Here is a 23,752-nt window from a genome sequence, read left to right on the forward strand (position 1 = left end):
ATGAGTTTTATTGTGTAAAGCCTTTTTCAGTTATCGCATATGTGCTTAATTTATCAAGGAAGTCCTGTTATGTATGCTCCAAACTAATATTCACCACGTCTGCTGCTGTTTAACATGGATTTCTTCTTAATTGTTATATTACTCTACACATCATTGGCCTATGATGTAAGTAGATATGATTGCATTGAAGTATCCTGTTTAAAGCATAAATTATTGTATTTTGTAGCCTAGAAATATTATTATTTTCGTCAAGCCGGGGTACGTCGAAAACCGTTAGATTTTTTGTCGCCCGTGAGTTTTACTGACAGCCCTTTTCAAAAGTTGGCAGGTATGCAGTAATTTGACTTGAGAAAAATATAAAGTTTTAACCACCTGATCAATGTGTAACACTGGGAAAAAAAAAAAATAGTAGTGGACATGTTCAGGCTCTTGGAGCCGTCATCAGCACATTAAACACTACAAACATTTAAATAAGATTTTTTTTCTTAAGTTGTATATAGCCAGTACGGACCAATATGATTATGATTACAGTGGAACCTTGATTCTCTCTTTTTGGAGGGACCATAGGAAAAAAAAAAGTACAACACGGGGAAAGCGGAAAATCCAGGAACGAATAAAACATCAACATCACAAAAATGAAATATGTATAGTTATAATCTTACAAACACGCCTAAACCAAACCAAACTACAGCCCCAGTGGGCTTTCCGCCTACCAAGTGACCACTGCTCGGTCTGAATGCCTGCAGATTATGAGGTGACGCTTGGTCAGTGTGAAGAATCTCTCGACCGTTATTCCTGGCTCTCTAGCTCTCAACTTGGGAGCATGGATTGGCGACCATGGAGCCCTTAGCTGAGTCCTGGCATTGCTTCCACTTACTTGTGCCAGGCTTATCACTATCGTCTATGCTATCCGACCTCCCGTGGTCAACTCTTGTTCTTTTCCGACCCTGGCAGTATTAGAGCACTCCAGGCCTAGTGAGTCTTTCATTTTCATGCCCATTGTGGTCCTTGTCTGCCTTTGGCCAATACCTTCATTTTTTGAAGTGTCAAATCCCTTCCATTTTTTCTCTCTGATTAGTATTGTATAGAGGATGGTTGCCTAGTTGTACTTCCTCTTAAAACAATAATCACCACCACCACCTGGCTCTCTAGACTGGGGTCACCATCTCACCATTAAATAGCTCCTCAAATAAAGGTTCTTAGAATGAGTGAACCTGGAGCCAGCCCTCATATCAAGGTTAAAATGCCTGACCTGGCCGGGAATCGAACCCGGGCTTTCCGGGTGAGAAGCAGTCAGTTAGATCGGGGGGCCGGCTTCAGATAATAATTACCTTCAATCAGTCAATCAATCAATCAATACTGATCTGCATTTAGGGCAGTCGCCCAGGTGGCAGATTCCCTATCTGTTGCTTTCCTAGCCTTTTCGTAAATGATTTCAAAGAAGTTGGAAATTTATTGAACATCTCCCTTGGTAAGTTATTCCAATCCCTAACTCCCCTTCCTATAAATGAATATTTGCCCCAGTTTGTCCTCTTGAATTCCAACTTTATCTTTTATTGTGATCTTTCCTACTTTTATAAACGCCATTCAAACTTATTCGTCTACTAATGTCATTCCATGCCATCTCTCCGCTGACAACTCGGAACATACCACTTAGTTCAACAATGATAAAGGTGTTTTAATTTATTCCACCTATTCAATACTTATATTATCACGTATAGTTGTTACATAATTAAATTCTTAGTTACATGGGACATGTTTCGCCCTCAATTAAGGGCATCTTCAGCCTAAATACAATAATCAAAAATACAACTAAATTAAAAGTGGACGTTAAATACAATCATCAAAAATACAACTAAAATAAAAAGTGGAAGTTAAAAGTTTAGTCTGTTCTTAAAATTCAGAACAATAAAATTGTGAAAAATGATAAAATAAAAAGATGCTAATGGAAAACTGTCTTATGATTAAACTATAATCTTGTCAGAGACTAAAACTTCTATTAAAATTCGAATTAAAACAGTTCATATAAAATATTGGAAAATCAAAGTGGTAGTAATAAAAAGCCAACGACATGAGGGCGTGTACACAAGCATAAACTTGATTGTCATGAATACAATCTTTTCAAGGCCGTTGATGAAATTCGTAGTAAGTAAGGCAGAAGCATCTATTGAAAAATTGTAAGAGGCCGTTAGCACCGGTAGGTAATAAAATGGCTGAATCCTTGCCAGAAAATGTCAACAGATGCAGAAATAAGTTTTATGTAAGTGGAAGTTGTTATTTCTTAACTACTGTTGAGTTGGTTGCTGCCCGTCTGTTGGCTCTAAGTCTGGTGTCTTGTCTTAGACTTAGAGCCAACAGACGGGCAGCAACCAACTCAACAGTAGTTAAGAAATAACAACTTCCACTTACATAAAACTTATTTCTGCATCTGTTGACATTTTCTGGCAAGGATTCAGTCATTTTATTACCTACCGGTGCTAACGGCCTCTTACAATTTTTCAATAGATGCTTCTGCCTTACTTACTACGAATTTCATCAACGGCCTTGAAAAGATTGTATTCATGACAATCAAGTTTATGCTTGTGTACACGCCCTCATGTCGTTGGCTTTTTATTACTACCACTTTGATTTTCCAATATTTTATATGAACTGTTTTAATTCGAATTTTAATAGAAGTTTTAGTCTCTGACAAGATTATAGTTTAATCATAAGACAGTTTTCCATTAGCATCTTTTTATTTTATCATTTTTCACAATTTTATTGTTCTGAATTTTAAGAACAGACTAAACTTTTAACTTCCACTTTTTATTTTAGTTGTATTTTTGATGATTGTATTTAACGTCCACTTTTAATTTAGTTGTATTTTTGATTATTGTATTTAGGCTGAAGATGCCCTTAATTGAGGGCGAAACATGTCCCATGTAACTAAGAATTTAATTATGTAACAACTATACATGATAATATAAGTATTGAATAGGTGGAATAAATTAAAACACCTTTATCATTGTTGAACTGTTAAATTTTCAATACGGACCTAAAATGAGGTTTATAACATGTAACATACCACTTAGTCGAGCAGCTCTTCTTCTTTCTCTCAATTCTTCCCAACCCAAATATTGCAACATTTTTGTAACGCTACTCTTTTGTCGGAAATCACCCAGAACAAATCGAGCTGCTTTTCTTTGGATTTTTTCCAGTTCTTGAATCAGGTAATCCTGGTGAGGGTCCCATACACTGGAACCATACTCTAGTTGGGGTCTTACCAGAGACTTATATGCACTCTCCTTTACATCCTTACTACAACCCCTAAACACCCTCATAACCATGTGCAGAGATCTGTACCCTTTATTTACAATCTCATTTATGTGATTACCCAATGAAGATCTTTCCTTATATTAACACCTAGATACTTACAATGATCCCCAAAAAGGAACTTTCACCCCATCAACGCAGTCGTTAAAACTGAGAGGACTTTTCCTATTTGTGAAACTCACAACCTGACTTTTAACCCCGTTTATCAACATACCATTGCCTGCTGTCCATCTCACAACATTTTCGAGGTCACGTTGCAGTTGCTCACAATCTTGTAACTTATTTATCACTCTATAGAGAATAACATCATCCGCAAAAAGCCTTACCTCCGATTCCACTCCTTTACTCATATCATTTATATATATAAGAAAACATAAAGGTCCAATAATACTGCCTTGAGGAATTCCCCTCTTAATTATTACAGGGTCAGATAAAGCTTTGCCTACTCTAATTCTCTGAGATCTATAAACAATTTCAAAACGTACATTAAGTTTTACTGGGGAAACTTAGTTTCCTCTGAAAATTTCTTTCAGTTCAGCAACTTTGATCAGCCAAACTCTTCGAAAAATCTAATACCCGTTACGCCAAGCCAAACAACAATCGACCATAAGTAGTTTTTCATTCTCTGATCTAATAAAATAAAGCACATTAGGTACAAAAAGCGTCCAACATGATTGGAAAATCACTTTCTTTAATCTTCCATTGTAATTTGGTCACCGATATACTGTTCATAGTCAGTTTATGGAAAACTTGTACTGCATAAATTAGGCCTACATGGACTTTTAAAGGTTATGTTGAACTTGAGACTATGGTTTCAAATGTATCAATTCTCAAGTTCTCAATTGCAATATATTTACTTCTGCCCATCACTAATCACAATCAAATTGGAAAGAGAAAAAATATCATCAAATTATGGTTATTCCTGACCTCGCATTCACTGTACAAGTCGGTACGAGTACGAAATGATAAAAACTTTTTAAATATAATGTGCAAAAATAAAACGACTGCAGTTTTTATAACATTTTAACACAAAACCTGAAATTCCCAGTCTTATATTAGGACCAAAACAGTAATAGGCAATCCCAAAACCTCGCATGGCTTTTTGTATGTAAGGTGCAATATCTGTTCTGATCTCGATAACATAATCTTATACGATAATATTAAAATATTAAATTTGTATTACTTAAGAAGGAGTAGTTTAGATTCCTGCCTGCAAGCCCAGTGACTATACAGTAGCCTGAGCGAAGTGCCGAAAACCTGTTCGGTGATACACTTCAAAAAGTGAAAATAAACATCTAACCCCGGACATAATGTAGACGTTTTGCAAGTACAAACATTTAACAAAACTCATTCCATCTTCAAGTAAAGCTGCCGAAATGCACTCTTGTCTCCTTCCAGTAGTTGTGGACACACGGTGCTTTATGATTTCTGAGGATGCTCTAAACAGTGCCACTCGCATGCGATGCTAAGATGCTTCCTTATGCGAATTCACCGGTGATTGCTTTTCCAGTACAATACTTCCTCTAATCACCGCAATGACGGGAGATTAACTCCGAGATCCGTAAGTATCCCTTTGCCGTCCTTTCTTGAGATACAGTTTTTCGAAAAATGCTTGATCGAGGATTTAGTGATGATGGGACTTAAATTTCTTGACGGTTGATCTAGGAAATGTTTCCTCGAGGAACGGATAATGCTGGATTTTTACAATGTGATTTAATTAGGATGCTTGCGGGACCACGTAATTTGAACTAATATGGGAATTTTCTGGGACCGTATAATCTAGGTTCTACTGTACTTGTATTACAGTAATTTGTTGCAAAGGAATATGTATATAAAAGCTTGTGTTAGAGTATTAATTTTTTATTTATTTTAATTTTAAACATTACTTATACGGTAAATTAACTGTATTTATCTGTTGTTACAGTTCATTCATTCGTTCATCGTGATTATGGTCGTCACTCCTGTTTCTGTTGTCACATCCATCGCTTGTTGAATGGCTGCTTTTACTCTGACGTCATCATCCAATCTATATAACATACATGATACTCCAGGCTTTTACTCTGTTGGCCACGATTCACGGTGTGACGAGTTCGCATCCCTGAACTATTCATTCGCCACAGGTTCAATGGACTTTTTCTTCTTTCCACTTTTCGTCAGAGCATGGATTTTTTGCCATCTAGTCTATCTAAAAACTGCCTCGTGTTATCTTTGAACAATTCCTTTGCTGAGATATTAAGCGCCTGATGATGGACATTTACTGAACTGCACCGGATGCACCCCGAGAAGAATACACCGAAATAAGAAGTAAAAAGTTAAAGGGAAAAATAACCGTCCAATTGCTCGACTTGAGGCAGACAATGAACAGCCTGAATTCAGACTCGTCAGATCTTACTATGAAACATGTAACTACTAGACCAAATCTTACAAATGAGAGTAGCAGGTAAAACTCGAGATTTATTCATTACATTATAGAGGAAAACAGAGAAGAAAGAATTAATGCAGCCAGAAGCAAAGAAAAATATAAAAATACAAATGGTTTAAATGAAAGCAATAACAAATGCACAAATTCTTACAAGATTGAGGCAGACGTATGACTGAGCCAGCATGAAGGAAGAAAATAATATGACATACAAACGGTACATAAGCTTCTAGTTTTCTGGCTATAATATAATTATAATAAAAAGTTTTAATCTTGGTTCAATACAGACAAGCAAAGCAAAGTCTTTTCCATCCAGGCCATGAAGGCCCTTGGAGGGGTGGAAGGTAAAGACTTTCACTATCCATAACCTCGGCACTTGATGGGGTAGAGTGGTTAGCTGTACACCCGGCCGCCTTTGCCCCCAGGAATTAACCTGGTACTCATTTTTTGTGTAGGCTGAGTGAACCTGAGGGCCATATGCACCTCCGGAAGTGGAAATCTCATTTCTTAAATTTGACGACTTCCTGACGGAGATTCGAACCCACGTCCTTCCGGGCGAACCGAGCACGCCTTTACCGCCTCGGCCAGGCAGCCCCTATATGGACAAGGAGCCCCTATACGGGTGAGTTACAAGTGGCTTGTACTTGATATGGTCTAAAATGTAAACACTAAAAAGGACTAAATTAAAGACAGTCAGCAAAGATCAGTATACAGTATTAATGCACAACTAGAACTGTCCAATGAAAATATTGAATGTATGAAAACCTACAGATACCTTGAATGTCATTTAAATTATCAATGGGACTTCTCACAATAAGTCTATGCTAGAATCGAACATGCTCTGAACACCTTCTACAAATTGAAAAAGTTTTTGACCAATAAACATCTCAGCGTACTTATTGACAAATGCGTTGTATCTCATGGATGGGAAGGATTAAAAATACTGAAGTTTTGAAACGTGAGCGCACAGACGGAAATTCGGCTGACAATTAAGACACGAAGTTGAAGTACTTTGGACACATCGTGCGTGGCAAGAAGTGTAGACTTTAGCAACTTGTTCTGTAAGGGAAAGTTGATAGTAGAAGCAGAAGGATGTGTTGGTTGTGTAACAATAAAGATTAGTAACAAAATGATACCTACCCTCTATTTCATGTAGCTGATGTTTTGATTAGTTACCTGGTCAACTCATGTTCGTGTGCCGTCCTTGATTCAACCATTGACAATGTCCAACAGAGGAACTTTTCAGCATTTTCATGATATTTTAACAACAAACACTAAGGAACATTTTAACAGAATTTTAGAGCCTGATTTTGATTTCGTCATATTGTACACGTTGTGCACATAGTTCATCCCATATGTTTTTAACACGTTTTAATGTCATTTGTGTGTGTTGTGCATTTCTTTTAGTTATTGGATGTGTGTGTACAGTTTTGCATTAAGGCTGATGATGGCCAGCCAAGGCCGAAACTAGTTCCTAGATTAGAAAGGTAATTTAAACATTATAGTATTGAAAAGGTGGACCATTACAACATAAGTTAAATTATTATTGTGATCACAATTCAATACCGATCAAAACCATGAAGTTTATATCCTATGATAATATTTCTGTATATAGAGGGGAGTGGGGGGTTATGGTGGTTAGAGGTATCGCTAAGTGTTTTTTGCTCCTATTTTCACAATAGTTACATTTCTAAAGTAAGTGCGTAGAACAGTGTGGGAAGAAATATTTTGAACATTTTTTGTTCAATTCATTTCTTGGTAGGGTGTTCTCACAGGAAGTCTGTGCTGTAATTGAACAAGCTCTGAACATCAACAAATTGAGAAGTTATTGACCAATAAATACCTCGGTAGACCTATTGATGAACGCTTCGTATCTCAGGGATGGAAAGGATTACAAATTGATATATTTGTGTCATATTTTTTACATTGAAAAGCACAAATAATTATTATTATAATCAACTTTAATTATGTGGCTAAGCTAGGTGTGGCTTTCTCTTTGGATATTCTACACCCTCCAGGAAATGGTTGGGATAATACGTTTCTTAAGTCCTGGATCATTTACCAGATTCCTAGCTCAAATTAGTCAGAGTACACACCTTGCTTTATCCTACCACTGTATGACACACCCAAGAACATGGGTAGAGGCATTATTTTTTTGCAGTAACGATAAACACTACGAAAGATACAGTGAAACCTTATTTGTGTGTTCCTCATTAACACGTTGGCTGCCAGAGCGGTACATTGTACCGCTGAGTGAGTGTCTCACGAGGCCACGGCGGTACAAAGTACCGCTGACAGGTGTTGCTATTTGACTTTCCCTGCCGGGCCGGCGAACCGCTGAGCCGTTGAATTCGCTATGCTAGCGTACCGCTATGGCCTCGGAGCAAATTCTGGCGTGCTTGGTTTCCAAAATATAATCTTTATTTTTTATTAATCCAACCTCCTTTTATCGGCAATATGTGAGTATTTGTCCAATCAGTTTAGCCATGCGCTTAGGTGTGCCGGGTTAGCTAACTCGCAAGCTCAAGATTTTGGAGATTGTGGGTTTGAACACTACTGTTGGGAAACCTGGTTATGGATTTCTGTGATTTCCCATTTTCACCCCAAGCTTATGCTTACCTAATCAATAGGCCACACTGATTCCTTCCAAACTGTTGCACCCATACCTGAGCTGATTTCTACGGTTATCGCAATAAATATAGCGTAAAAATGAGTGTATTTGTATTGACAACATAGCAAAATTTTACATTACCGCTGAGCATTTGGCAAGGAGTAAATAGGAAATAAATATCCTTCAAATTTAATTTGGTGAAGAGTTATTTGTGTTGCAGAATGTAATAGACCAGTTTGACATGGACACTACTTACCAGAGATCTCATACTGAAGGGCTAGCGTCATTATTTTCCGAGTTCGAAAAGAAAACGGTTTCATTTTTATAACTAACCTCTCCATTCACTAGTAAAATAACTTAGAAATATCTCGCAAGTATTTCACACACACCCTACTGTAAAAGAATGAGTGCCTTGCGATTGTAGTCCTAAGCGCTAGTAAACAAATCGTGGCACACTCTGTTATCTACAATGTGTACTGTCATGTGATGCAAGCTTCTGGTACCGCTAGACTGTACCGCTCTGGCCGTCTAGGCAAAACCATGCAGTGAACTTTTCTGTAGGGCCACGGCGGTACCTCGGGGTGCTGAGAATTTTTATTGTATTTCGTACGTACATTGAACACTTAAGTGAAATATCACTTCGAATTTTGCTTTACTGCTTATTTACTACATGCCTTTTAGAAAAAATGCTTTGGCCACCGGGACATTTCTTGCTATGTGTCCTGGCAGTCAACGTGTTAACACATTTTCCCGCTTAGCATGTCGTAAATTCAAAGTCCCGATTCTCACTGTATTAAATCAATATAAACAATACCTCGCTTATTGCGCCATGAATTTTCGCTATTACTGCTTGGTACGATCACATTTTTCCTAGCCCTGAAAATGTTATTTGTCATCCCTTGTGAAACAAACGTGATTTACAACTCGGGTAAGAGCCATCGCCACAGTTGCGTGATTACAGAAAAAGGGAGCCTATTTGTGCTTGTATTTCACATTCCATTCAGGAGTTAGAAATTTATTTTGTGTTGAGTGATACAGTGAAGTTTTGTCGCGTGATACAGTAACCTTTATCTGGATTAGGAACATAATCGCGTGAAAATGACTAGTGTGGAGCATATTAGTCTTGAGATGGCCTACTTATGGATATGGAAAAGTCGTGAAATTCCTTACTAATGAAGACAAAATTAAAATCTTTCAGAAAGTGGACTGGCATCCGCATCTTTAAGCGCGCAGAGGTCGTGAATGTTGAACTCGCATATCTCAACTCGATCATTCGACTATTGGTCAAAGTTTTTCAAAATGTCAGTCAAAGTCAATCCTGATTCCTCTCGGTCGCACATGGACAAGTGTAACCTCCAATTCATTGTCTAAGAGTGTGACTAGAAAATAATGTTTAATATCCCACTGCTCCGAAATAAAAGGCTTCTACTAACATTTGTTTTAGAAAGAGTGTGATCTGCAATAATACTTGGATATTTTTATTGGCCCCCATGCATATGTTTTCATTTGTGTTGTTTGGTGTTTTTCAAACCGTTCAGTGCACTTGTTATTTTATAAGTCCCAGCATAAAAGGTTTTCATATATGTTCTCTTGTGTTTTTCACACATTTTAATACTTCCCTCTAATTTTTAGAAATGTTAGATATACTGTAGGTTTCACTGTACTCGTGGATACACGACGTAAAATGCCCTCATAACTAAGAAAGAACAGTTGTAATCGTGCAAGCGAAGAGCAAAGATGTTAAGTGAGTGAGTGCTGACATGGGGATTTCAATAGAATTGTACCGGGTGACAATAGGTCGTTGGCATGGTAGAGGCAGGCCCACGAGGTGCAACATGGATTGCAGAGCCGGATAGCAGGTGAGTCTGATTTCAATTTTGATGGCTGAATCAGTGATGGCAGTGTTGTTGGTCATTGGAGGGGTCGAGATGAACCCCGATCTGATCCTGCTAATGCAGTTGGATGGGAAGAGATGGAGAAGATAAGGGAAATCGTTAAGGGTCAAGCTGACCAAATGAGAGAGTTACTACGAGAGCAAGCCAGTGAACTACGAAAAATAGTGAAAGAGGAGATAGGCAAGGTGACAGAACTGATGGTCCAAAATAATAAAGAAATATCAAGTTTAAGGGATAAATTGAGAAGAATGGAGGAAGAGATAAAAGAAATAAGGTGGCAGGAGAAAAAGTGTCAGCAGGAAACCCGAAAGAAAAATATTTTTATATATGGGTTATATGAGGACTCTAAAGAAGATCTGGTATCCAAAGTGCTGGAGCTAATAAACGAGAGGTTGAAGATCAGCTGCAGAGAAGCCGATATAGACGAGATACAGAGAATGGGGAAGGCAAAAGGCAAGAGACCAGTGAAAGTGAGGTTTGTATCAACCCTACTAGTGAAGAAGATTTTATATAAAACAAGCCGATTGAAAGGTGAAAGAATATGGATCAAACAGGAGCTGGAGAAAAGGCCTTCAGGAACCAGAAAATGCTACAGTTCCACCTAGGAAAAGCTAGGCGTGCAGGATTAATGGCCTACATAAGGGGCAACAAATTAGTGGTAGGTGACTGCGAGTGGACTAGAGCATGGGGGGTGGAGCAGTTAAAGAGCATGTACAACACACAAAGTACACTGGCTGAAGAGAAAGGTGAACGTACGAGGCAGCTGAGATCAGCAGAACCCGGAACTGCGAGCGGCGACCAGGAAGTGAAGCGACAAAGACAGAGAGAGGAAGAAGCCGACGCAGAGACAACTAATAGTGAGGGTAGTCCTGGTGACCTACAGTGGCAACTGAGTGCTGACTCAGTGAGAGACACAACACCGAAACGCTGGCGTGTGAGTCTGAAGGAATTCTGGCACAGGAAAGGTAATTTAAACGAGGGTGGCCTCGACAGGGAATGTGTGAATACACAAGATGAGAACTCTGACGAACTAGGTGTTACTAGGATTATGAGGTCTAAGAAGATGAGTCAGAGTGAGGGGCCGGGGAGGAAGAAATAACTAGAGATGACAGTAGGGTGCATCAATATTGAAGGCCTTAGAAGTAAGTTACAGAGCAAATCTTTTAAAGAGTTGTTACGAAGCTTGCATATCCTCGCGTGTGTGGAAACCTGGATTCCACTAAAAAGTAATGTAGAAATAGAAGAGTTCACGGTTTACTATAAGGCAAAAGAAAGACGAACCAGCAGGGGCAGATACCCGGGTGGGATAATGGTTATGGTTAGAGAGGATGTGCAAGCTAGAATAGACCACATTGAATCAGAAATGGGGGAGATGATGTGGGTTAAAATAAAAATGTATGATGAGAGCGAGCTAGATTTATGTATCGGTTTTGTCTACAACCCTCCTGAAGCCTCCCCATTTGCGAAAAAGGATTTCTTTGATGAGTTGGCTCTAGAAATTAATCGAATTCAAAACACTTTTGAGGATGCAGGTATTCTAATAATGGGGGACTTCATTGCAAGGGTTGTGGATCAGAAGCCAGTGTATGACAAAGAGGCAGAAGAAGTTTATGTACAAAAGAGAGTGAGCCAGGATAAGGGCTGTAATAAAAATGGAGAAAAGTTGCTAGAGCTGTGTGGTACGGTAGAACTATATATTTTGAATGTATGGTGGAATGGTGACAAATTAGGGAATCTGACATACATAACAGAGACAGGGGATAGTATCATAGATTTGGTGCTATGCTCTAGGAATGCATTGCCTGTGATTAAAAGCATGAAGGTTAAGGAATGGGGTGAGTCACATCGTCTACCAATTATTGTCAGAGTAAATGATAGAGAGGGTAGGGCATTAACAAGCAACACGATAAAATTCAAAGAAACGTTAGTTACTAAATACAGGTGGAGAGAAGAGCTAAAGAAGGAGTTTATGAACTATTATGAGGGAGAAATAGGCCAGATAGTGAAAGCTGGAATAGATTCAATGATTGAGAATAACCTAATGAGTGCAGCAGTAAAAATAATAGAAAACACTCTAAAGATGGCAGGGGAAAAGATGAGGATAAAGGAGGGGAAGAATATAATAGAAAAGGGTTGGTACAATGAAGAATGCAGGCACAAACAGTATGAAGTACTGAAAGCATTGAAGGCGTATAGAAAGCACGGGGGGAGAAAATTATAGGATTGAATTTTGTAACTTGAGAAGAGAATATAGAGAAATACTGCATACAACTAAGTCTGAATGGCAGGAGCAGAGTTTTGTTGAATTGAATAGCAATACAAAACAGAATGATAGTAGTAAAGTATGGAGTACAATTAGGAGGATTTGTGGAATGCGGAAGCTTCCTCGGAAAGCTGAAATAAGTCAAGCTATCTGGATGGAGCACTATAAGAAATTATTATAGGTTGAAGATAGGTGGAGACCGAGAATAGATGAAAACGGAATGTCGATAGGGCTGGGGTGTACTGTACCTGCATTAGGTAAGGAAATATCGACAGAAGAAGTGAGAGAGGTCTTAGGGAAAGCCAAGAAAGGCAAATCAGGAGCATTTTCGGGCATTACTAACGAATTTTGTAAGCAGGTGGTGCAGAATAAGGATATCCTAGAAAGTATGGTGAAATTATTTAACAGAATATTTGAAGGGTGGGAGTTTCCCAAATCTTGGCAAGAGGGAGTGGTCTGCCCAATCTACAAGAAGAAAGGAGATAAATCTAACCCAAATAATTATAGGGGCATAATGTTGCTGGATACATTAAGTAAAATATACACAGGTGTGTTAGCAAAAAGGATAATGAAGTGGGCAGAGTGGGGATCGATTCTGGAGAGACTTCAGTCAGGCTTTAGAGAAAGGATGAGGACAACTGATAATATTTTTGTAATGAAAACAATAATGGATAAAAGTATGTAAAAAAGAAAGGTGAAAAATTGTACATTACTGCTAATGACTTGGAGAAAGCATTTGATTCTGTGAGGAGAGGGGTGCTCGTAGCCAAGATGAGAAGGATAGGGGTGTCTCAGAAGATTATAAGAGCTGTTGAAAATGTATATTCAGAAGTTAAGTGCTCTATTAAAACTAAGGAGGGAGTAGTATTTGGGGAAATATTCTCTAAAGTAGGGCTCAAACAAGGTTGTAAGTTGTCACCTGTACTGTTCTTACTGTTTATAAATGATATCTTTCAATCGAAAGGTTTTAAGCAGGGGTTTACCCAAGTCTTGAGAACCAGGATATTCCGGGTCTCATTTTTGCTGACGACATCCTTCTGCTCACTTTGACACCCAGTAGTATGCAGTGTAGTATAAATTACTGTAAAGAGTGGAATTTAAAAATGAATGCACAGAAAACCAAGGTAATGGTATGTAAAAAAGGATATAAATTGTCGAAGAATGAAAAATGGTGGATGGGCGAGGCGAGATTGGAAGTCGTCAAGAAAGTGGAATATTTGGGTTTGATATTAAGTGTAAATGTAAAATGGGCTGAGCAAATAAAATGTGCAAAACTAAAAGGGATGAGTGCACTGTCAGCCATTAACATACTGGAGAAAAAGATGCCCAACACAGATTACAGCGTGTATAAAAATGCTTTTAATGTATTAGTGAAATCTAGAGTGTTGTACGGAGTGGAAATTTGGGGAGTTGAAGGGAGGGTTGATATACTTGATACAATTATGAATAGTTATGGTAAAATAATTATGGATCTACCCAGTTGTACAGTTAACTGTGGAGTGAGAATGATGTGCAGAGATACTACAAGCGAATATTATTAAAAGGATAATAAAGTATTGGCTGAGACTGAAGCTGCGAGAAGGTGGCGAAGTATTACAGATAGCATATCAACACAAAATGAAACACCAGAATGAAGGATACTTGGTGGATGGGGTACGGAACATTTTGGAAACAATAGGAATGGGATATTACTGGAAAAGAGACTGTATAGAGAAGATGAAAATATGTAAAAATATACCCCTAAGAGTTAAGGATATTGAAAAGCAATGTATTGCTGCACAATGTAGAAGTAAGAGGTCATTAGAAGAATTTTGTAATGTAAGTGGGAGAATGAGGATAAATGTATAGATCACAACAAAATTAATACAAAAATATCATGCCTCTAAACATAGATGTACTGCAGCCTATAAAGTTTTAATCCTCTGAAACTAATCGACAGTAATGATGTTTTAAGTGACCATAGTTAATTGAAGTGTGCTTTTTACCTTCTGCTGCCACTAATTTGTGGTAGATGGCATTGTTGCTGTGGGTCTTATGTAATGGACTTGGATAATGTTACTGTTCCAGCCATAGCTGCTACCTACCTTCCCTTTAAAGCCAATTCTAATTTTTATAATTAATATTGTTACAGTTTGGTGTTGCAGTGGTAATCACAAACCAGGTGGTTGCCCAGGTGGATGGAGCTGCAATGTTTGCTGCTGACCCCAAGAAGCCAATTGGTGGAAACATCATGGCTCACGCTTCTACAACACGGTAATAAGAAAACTTAATGAAATATTGAATTTTCCCAGCCAATCTCATTCTTTTTAACTGGCTTTTTGAGTGCATCTCTTTCCCTATAAAATAACCCACCCTCTTATCAGGTGGCCCATGGGAAATAGTACATTTGTAATTGATAATCCTGCGAAGGCTGATGTGCAATCGCACCATCTGTCAAATATTATAGGACCTGCAATGGTATGCCATTCAGTCCACCATGGAACATCGACCGGTGCAGATGTGTATTGTGGTGGTGGTGACGATTATTGTTTTAAGAGGAAGTACAACTAGTCAGCCATCCTCTATATAATACTAATCAGAGAGAAAAATCGAAGGGATCCGACACTTAGAAAAGTGAAGGTATCGACCAAAGAAGACAAGGGCCACGAAGGGCGTAAAAATGAAAGACTTCGTAGGCCTTGAGTGCTCTAATACTGTCGGTGTTGGAAAAGAACAATAGTTGAACAAGGAAGGTCAGATAGGATAGATGAAGTGAGGAGTCTGGCACAAATAAGTGTAAGCAATGTCAGGACTCAGGTAAGGGCCCCGTGGTCGCCAACACACGCTCGAAAGTTCAGAGGCAGTGGAGGCATTTGAAGAGTGTTGTGGCAGTGCAAAGTGAAATCTGCAGGACAAAATTTGTGCACGACATCTCCACACAATTTTTGTGTTGAGAGACGCAATCCAGGAGGAGATTGAGGCCATTCCTCCAGAAATGCTTCAGAATGTTGAGGAGCTTTCGTGATTGTCTGCAAAAGTTCAGCGCCACTGATGGATGAAGTTCGTGATGTTATTTTCAAGAAATGAACTTTGGTTTCGTGTTTCAGTAACTTTTGTTCCAGAAATGAATGTCAGTTTTGTGTTTTTATAATGAACTTTTGTTCCAGAAAGAACTTTGGTTTTGTGTTGCAGTAACAAAATTACGTTCCAGAAATAAACTTTGCTTACATGCTTCATTAGTTAACTTTTGTTCCAGAAATAACCTTTGGTTCTGTGTTTCATTATTCGCAATATGTATAGCACTATAAGCCACAAGTAATGTTGCTGTAAATATACATGACTGTTCTGTATCAACGTTTACCTTTTACTATTTCCTGTGGACCACCCTGTAATTCGGTTAGCATGCAGTTTATTGGACATAGCTGGTGACCTTGAAACCTGTCTTGCTTGTTGATCTATGCTCTTAGATTTCTTTTATTTATATTAGGCTCTAGATTTTTTCCTCCAACATCACAAAGAGAAGGTTGTTTTTTTTTTTTTTTTTTTTTTTTTTATTTTTTTTATTACAAAGACTTGTGATTTCTTTTATCCTGACTGCATTCTTATTTCCCTGTATTACCCTTTTGAGTTCAGTGTTGATCATACACTTTCTTCTTTGTCTTTGATGATGTAGAGATAAATACTGTAAACTGTTACATAGACCACTCACCTATAAAAAAGTAGAGTGAAGAAAAGATGAGAGATTTTCTATACTAAACTTGTATATGAAGTGGCTGTGACAAACCTGGTCATTTTTTATGGATTTTAGATTCATTAGTTTCATAATTGAAGATAATAGTTAGGGATCAGTTGATCATTATTTTGTTGTAATACTGTATACATGAGAATAATCCTGCTTATTTTTTATTTTTTTTATTTTCAAAATTTTATGGAAGAAAGCTGGGGTGTGGGTATTATTTGTGTCAAGTGTTCCTAACATACAAGAATCTGGAAGTTGGTACTTTTACACCCACTCTGTTGGCAACTCTGTTCCTGCCATACGCAAGTATATAAGCATGCCACATACAGATGAATATGAAAAAATACTCTGATATTTTCATACACTACTCTCATAGCAAAATTTTTCTATCCTGCAGTATTTAAGAATGCTCTTGTTGGGTTCATTTCTGTGTTCATAGAATTGGTCCACAGTAAAGAGACATCTACATCCTTTCCTTTCCTTTCCTTTCCTGCCTGAACACATGGCACAGTCCTTTATTTTCCTGTCCTCTCTGGCATGAATGATGCATAGCTTCGTATTGAGTTGAAAATGAACATTAGAATCGTACTATCAAATAACTGGTTGTAAATATCGTCAGCATGCATGCCACCATTTTGCTGCTGAACATAAGTACAGTAGAAGTCCGTTAAAGCCAGAATTCATAACGGTGAAAAATTTACTCGCTGTAATGGATTGTCATTATGTCCGATTTTACGTCAGTCAGGAAAACCCTATACACATTAAAATCGGTATGAAACAGCAGTCAGTTTGTTCAAAACTTGTGTTTTTGCAGACAATATCCACACTACGGCTTACTCGTTAGGTATTTTACAAAATCTGATATTACTTGAAAGTGTGTGTTTAATTTCAACTGAAAAAATATAGTATCACTCCAGATGCCTCTGTGGCAAACGTTCTAGTTTTCTTTAAACAACGTTACCTAATCTAACCGTATATGTATCATGAAAACATATTTCAACTGCACGTAGAGAAATGATAAACCTCCTTGCTACAAATTTACATGGGAACAGCCTTTCCGTAATTTAACTAGACGCGAGAAAATATGAACTACCTCCTGGAATCAGTGGTGTACTCTGCCATGTCTTGAGGTGTATCACATTCTTACTTAATTTCAAGCCACGCCGAGTGGCTCAGACAATTGAGGCGCTGGCCTTCTGACCCTGTCTTGGCACGTTTGAGCCTGGCTCAGTCCGGTGGTATTTGAAGCTGCTCAAATACATCAGCCTCGTGTTGGTAGATTTACTGGCACCTAAAAGAACTCGTGCAGGACTAAATTCTGGCACCTCGGCATCTCCAAAAACTGTAAAAGTAGTTAGTGGGACATAAAGCAAATAACATTATTTATTATATTAATTTCAAAATATAACAACACAATTAAGTAATCATTTACTTCAGCCTTTATTTCTAACAAGTTAACAAATGTTATCGGCCATGTTATTTACGCATTTATATCAAAAACGTGTTATACTCTTTCATTTTGTATTTTCCTTTAGAGAACAGCCGTTGACGGGTATTAGTAATCGACTCTGACATCTTCTTCGAATGTCGACAAGAGAGCTCGCTAGTGGATATAGTGAGAAAACTATACCGAAGATGATCGATCGCATACAATATAATCGCTAGGTGCATAAATATTGGTAACGGAAAAAAGTCACGCACGCTCAATCACTCATAATAACGGATGCATCAGTGATAGTGCTCTCGCTGTAATTGATGGATAATACACAGTTTAATATAGTAATTTTGAAGGGACAGACAAAAATTGTCGTTATAACGGGATTCTCATTATATTTACAATTTACGAACTTCATCATATAAATCTGTATTGATACAGTTTAAATTAAGAACTAGTGTTAGGTTTAATGGTCCACCCAATCAAGTGTATTGTTTGAGTGTACCATCAAACCTAACACTAGTTCTTAATTCTCGTTATATGCCATACTCGTTATAGCGGACTTCTACTGTATTAGTCCATAGATGATATACTTCCTGAGATAACATTTTGTATACAAGGTGCACTATTTTCCTGTAAATTTGCGATAATTCTAACCTTAAAGTTAGGTAGGACTAGATCTGATACAGGACCTGAACTGCATATTAGCAACATCAGACCCCAAAGGGTTAATGTGTTTACTTCCAAGTATCTGACATGTTTCACTTCTTCCTGCTAGGTTCCCTCTAGTTAAGATATTAGCTGTATTCTAAGGTATGGTAGTTGACAACGGTTTTTGATTAAATAAGGTACTGTTAGTAATTACAGTAGAAGTCTGCTATAACGAGCATGGCATATAACGAGAACCCCATTATAACAACAGTTTTGTCTGTCCCTTCAAAATTCTTATATTAAACTGTGCATTATCCTTCGATTACAGAGAGAGCGCTATCACTGACGCATGTATTATGACGAGTAATTAAGTGTACGCGATTATTTCCGTTACGAACATCTATGCACCCAGCGATTATATTGCATGCGATCAATCATCTTCAGTATAGTTTCCTCGCTATGTCCATTAGTGAGATCACTCGTCGACATTTGAAGGCGATCTCGCTAAGTTTACAAAAGGCGTATTTTTATTACCCCACCTATTCAATACAATTAATTTCACGATTATGTGGTTAAATAAACATAGAAATTACTAAATTTAAAGAGACATGTTTTGCCCTTCTTTTATTGGGCATCATCAGCCTTATTTAATAAAACAAGCATTGGTCAGGGGACATTATCACTTATAACTTGCAAAAATTGAATTGTGATTTCTTAAAAGTAACAACAATGTGGAATAGTTGTTATAAAATAAAGATGTTGAGACATAACATATACAACACATGCTAAAATCACTTTAAACAATTTTATATGTTTGTCTAAAAAGAAAAGAATTTTGTGTCATATTAATTCTAAAAACAACACATGTCCAACACTGAAGTGGATCCTCTTCATAAGAAATTTGAGCATACGTATCATTTGGGGGTCAGATATCGAACCCAAGTCTAGTATACTAGAATGATATGAAAATACACAAAAGCTGAGGTTTAATTCTGTGTTTTTATGAAACACAGAATTAAACAAGAACTAAAAAATATTGGCCGGGAAAAGGCGAACGATTTAAAATTATCTTATTAGATAACTAATGCAAGAAGACGTTGATTTGCTGGTTGAAGTCGCTGCTGAGATGAGTATAACAGAGAATTTGACAGGTTTGTTTGACATTCTCGTGAAAGTGTGGTCCCTCTAGAAGATGTAGAACGCTGTGGAAAAGAATGTGGTTATATCATTCGCCTTAAACTATGTCCATCTTAATGTATCAGCAGCGTTAGTCTATCTGGAGTTATTACTTTTAAGAAATCACAGTTCAATTTTTACAAGTTATAAGTGATAATGTCCTCTGACCAATGCTTGTTTTAATATTAAATAAGGCTGATGATGCCCAATGAAAGAAGGGCGAAACATGTCCCTTTAAATTTAGTAATTTCTATGTTTATTTAACCACATAATTGTAGAATTAATTGTATTGAATAGGTGGGGTAATAAAAATACTCCTTTTGTAAACTTAGTGAGATAGCTGTTTTCAATACAGAACAAAGATGAGATTTATAGTTTGTAGTAATTTGAAGGCGATGTCGGAGTCTATTAGTAATACCCGTCGACTGCTGTTCCATAAAGAAAAATGGAAATGAAAGAGGTGAACATGTTTTCTAAATACACACCTGCCAACTTAAATGGTTTTCCCGTAAAATTTACAGAAATTGCAACATTTTTACTGTTTTATGGAAGTTTGGTGTTTTACGACCGCAGATAAAAATTTGAAATGTTAACATTTGATAATCACCCCACTTCTGTACAATCGATTGTTTGCATGGGTTGAAGGCAAGTCGACGATAGTCGATAACTCATTCTTTGATATGATTGGTACTTTTAACTGTGTGATGTTTGTTTTGGCCTTTTAAGGTAATGACGTATTTTAATGAAAGGTTCGAGTTTTCGAGTTATAACTTCGTGCTTCACCGTTTCCTGTATTCCTTGGACTAATTACATTCGTTCCACGTGTATGTGTGTTTTTTACCATGTGCTTATCCGGCTCCATGGCTAAATGATTAGCGTGCTGGCCTTTGGCCACAGGGGTCCCGGGATTGATTCCGGCCAGAGTTGGGAATTTTAACCTTATTTGGTTAGTTCCCCTGACATGGAGACTGGGTGTATGTACCGTCTTCATCATCATTTCATCCTCATCACGACGTGCAAGTGGCCTACGGGCGTCAGATCTAAAGATCTGCACCAGACCTCTCTGGAGGCAACATATTATTATTATTATTATTATTATTATTATTATTATTATTATTATTATTATAATAGAACGTTATGCCTTTCAGCGTTCAGTCTGCAAGCCTCTGTGAATTTGCTAAACGTCGCCACAATCCTCGATTTGCAACTAGTGTTGTGGCCTAATTTACTTCTATACCTCTTATCTTTAAATTGTTAGAAACCGAGTCTAACCATCGTCGTCCTGGACTCCCTCTACTTCTCTTATCCTCCATAACAGAGTCCATTATTCTCCTAGGTAACCTATCCTCCTCCATTCGCCTCACATGACTCCACCACCGAAGCCGGTTTATGCGTACAGCTTCATCCATCGAGTTCATTCCTAAATTAGCCTTTATCTCCTCATTCCGAGTACCCTCCTCTCATTGTTCCCACCTGTTTGTACCAGCAATCATTCTCGCTACTTTCATATCTGTTACTTCTAAATTATGAATAAGATATCCTGAGTCCACCCAGCTTTCGCTCCCGTAAAGCAAAGTTGGTCTGAAAACAGACCGATGTAAAGATACTTTCGTCTGGGAGCTGACTTCCTTCTTACAGAATACTGCTAATCGCAACTGCGAGCTCACTGCATTTGCTTTACTACACCTTGATTCAATCTCTCTTACTATATTACCATCCTGGGAGAACACACAACCTAAATACTTGAAATTATCGACCTGTTCTAGCTTTGTATCACCAATCTGACATTCGATTCTGTTGAATTTCTTACCTACTGACATCAATTTAGTCTTCGAGAGGCTAATTTTCATACCATACTCATTGCACCTATTTTCAAGTTCCAAGATATTACACTGCAGGCTTTCGGCACAGTCTGCCATTAAGGCCAAACTGCTTACTACATTTCCACCTAACTGAATCCCTCCCTGCCATTTTATACCTTTCAGCAGATGATCCGTGTAAACTACAAACAGCAAAGGTGAAAGATTACAGCTTTGTCTAACTCCTGTAAGTACCCTGAACCAAGAACTCATTCTACCATCAATTCTCACTGAAGCCCAATTGTCAACATAAATGCCTTTGGTTGATTTTAATAATCTACCTTTAATTCCATAGTCCCCCAGTATGGCGAACATCTTTTCCCTCGGTACCCTGTCATATGCTTTCTCTAGATCAACGAAACATAAACACAACTGCCTATTCCTCTCGTAGCATTTTTCACTTACCTGGCGCATGCTGAAAATCTGATCCTGACAGCCTCTCCGTGGTCTGAAACCACACTGGTTTTCATCCAACTTCCTCTCAACGACTGATCGCACCCTCCCTTCCAGGATGCCAGTGAATACTTTGCCTGGTATACTAATCAATGAGATACCTCGATAGTTGTTGCAATCCTTCCTGTTCCCTTGCTTATAGATAGGTGCAATTACTGCTTTTGTACAATCTGAAGGTACCTTACCAACACTCCACGCTAATTTTACTACTCTATGAAGCCATTTCATCCCTGCCTTCCCACTGTACTTCACCATTTCAGGTCTAATTTCATCTATTCCTGCTGCCTTATGACAATGGAGTTTATTTACTATCCTTTCCACTTCCTCAAGCATAATTTCACCAACATCGTTTTCCTCCTCCCCATGAGCTTGGCTGTTTGCATCACCACCATGATGATTTCCTTTTACATTGAGAAGATGTTCAAAATATTCCCTCCACCTCTCCAGTGATTCCCTGGGATATATTATGAGTTCACCTGAATTACTCAAAACACTGTTCATTTCCTTTTTCCCTCCCTTCCTAAGATTCTTTATTACTGTCCAGAAAGGTTTCCCTGCTGCTTGACCTAGCCTTTCCAGGTTATTACCAAAATCTTCCCATGACTTCTTTTTGGATTCAACAACTATTTGTTTCACTCTGTTTCTTTCATCTACGTACCAATCCCTGTCTGCCTTGGCCCTTGTTTGGAGCCATTTCTGATAAGCCTTCTTTTTACGTTTACAGGCAGCTCTCACTTCATCATTCCACCAAGATGTTCGCCTTTTCCCATCTTTACACACAGTTGTTCCTAGGCATTCCCTTGCTGATTCTATTACAGCATCCCTGTATGCCACGCATTCACTTTCTATATCCTGAACCTGCTTACTGTCTACTGATCGAAACTTCTCACTAATCATATCCATGTACTTCTGTCTAATTTCCTCGTCCTGGAGACTTTCTACCCTTATTCGTTTGCAGACAGATTTCACTTTCTCTACCCTAGGCCTAGAGATACTTAGTTCACTACAGATCAGATAGTGGTCTGTATCATCGAAAAATCCGCGATAAACTCGTACATTCCTAACAGATTTCCTGAATTCAAAGTCTGTTAAGATATAGTCTATTATGGATCTGGTACCCCTAGCCTCCCATGTGTAGCGGTGAATAGCCTTATGCTTGAAGAATGTATTCATAACAGCTAAACCCATACTAGCACAGAAGTCCAGCAAACGCTTCCCATTCCCATTAGCTTCCATATCTTCCCCACATTTACCAATCACCCTTTCGTATCCTTCAGTTCTATTCCCAACTCTCGCATTGAAGTCGCCCATTAGCACTATTCTATCCTTGCTGTTGACCCTGACCACGATGTCACTCAATGCTTCATAAAACTTGTCAACTTCATCCTCATCTGCACCCTCACATGGTGAATACACGGACACAATTCTTGTCCTAATTCCTCCAAATGACAAATCTACCCACATCGTTTGCTCATTTACGTGCCTAAACGAAACTATGTTGCGTGCAATGGTATTCCTGATAAAGAGCCCTACCCCAGACTGTGCCCTTCCCTTTCTAACACCCGTCAAGTACACTTTATAATCTCCTATCTCTTCCTCATTATTTCCTCTTACCCGAATATCACTTACTCTTAGCACATCCAGATGCATCCTCTTTGCTGACTCAGCCAGTTCTACCTTCTTTCTTCCATAAGCCCCATTAATATTGATAGCTCCCCATCGAATTCCATTTCGTTTGCCAAGTTGTTTCCAAGGAGTCCCTCGCCTGTCAAATGGGAGTGGGACTCCATTACTCCCATAGGTCCGAGGCTTGCTTAAAGTGTTCTGAGCTCGATAAATTCATGAAGCAGGATGCTGCCCTACTTGCACATAGTCCAAGTGAGGATCTCTCCTCTAACGGGTTATGGACCACCGGTGAATTGTATAGTCCTAGCCGCCTGAGCACAAGGAGGGCCACGAC

At 38.3% G+C, this 23,752-nt stretch overlaps 1 protein-coding gene across 2 annotated transcripts in view; it reads left to right on the top strand.

Annotated features, from left to right (window-relative positions):
- Positions 1-23,752, top strand: part of spn-A (RAD51 recombinase homolog spn-A) — an 80,925-nt gene that overhangs the window by 46,937 nt on the left and 10,236 nt on the right. For both annotated transcript variants that reach the window (XM_067135958.2, XM_067135959.2), the window contains one exon: positions 14,632-14,753. In XM_067135958.2, the coding sequence (XP_066992059.1) occupies positions 14,632-14,753 (122 nt within the window). The remainder of the gene's footprint in view (positions 1-14,631; positions 14,754-23,752) is intronic.

Source organism: Anabrus simplex, chromosome 1 (genome assembly GCF_040414725.1).
Source record: "Anabrus simplex isolate iqAnaSimp1 chromosome 1, ASM4041472v1, whole genome shotgun sequence".
In the NCBI taxonomy this organism is placed as follows: domain Eukaryota; kingdom Metazoa; phylum Arthropoda; class Insecta; order Orthoptera; family Tettigoniidae; genus Anabrus; species Anabrus simplex.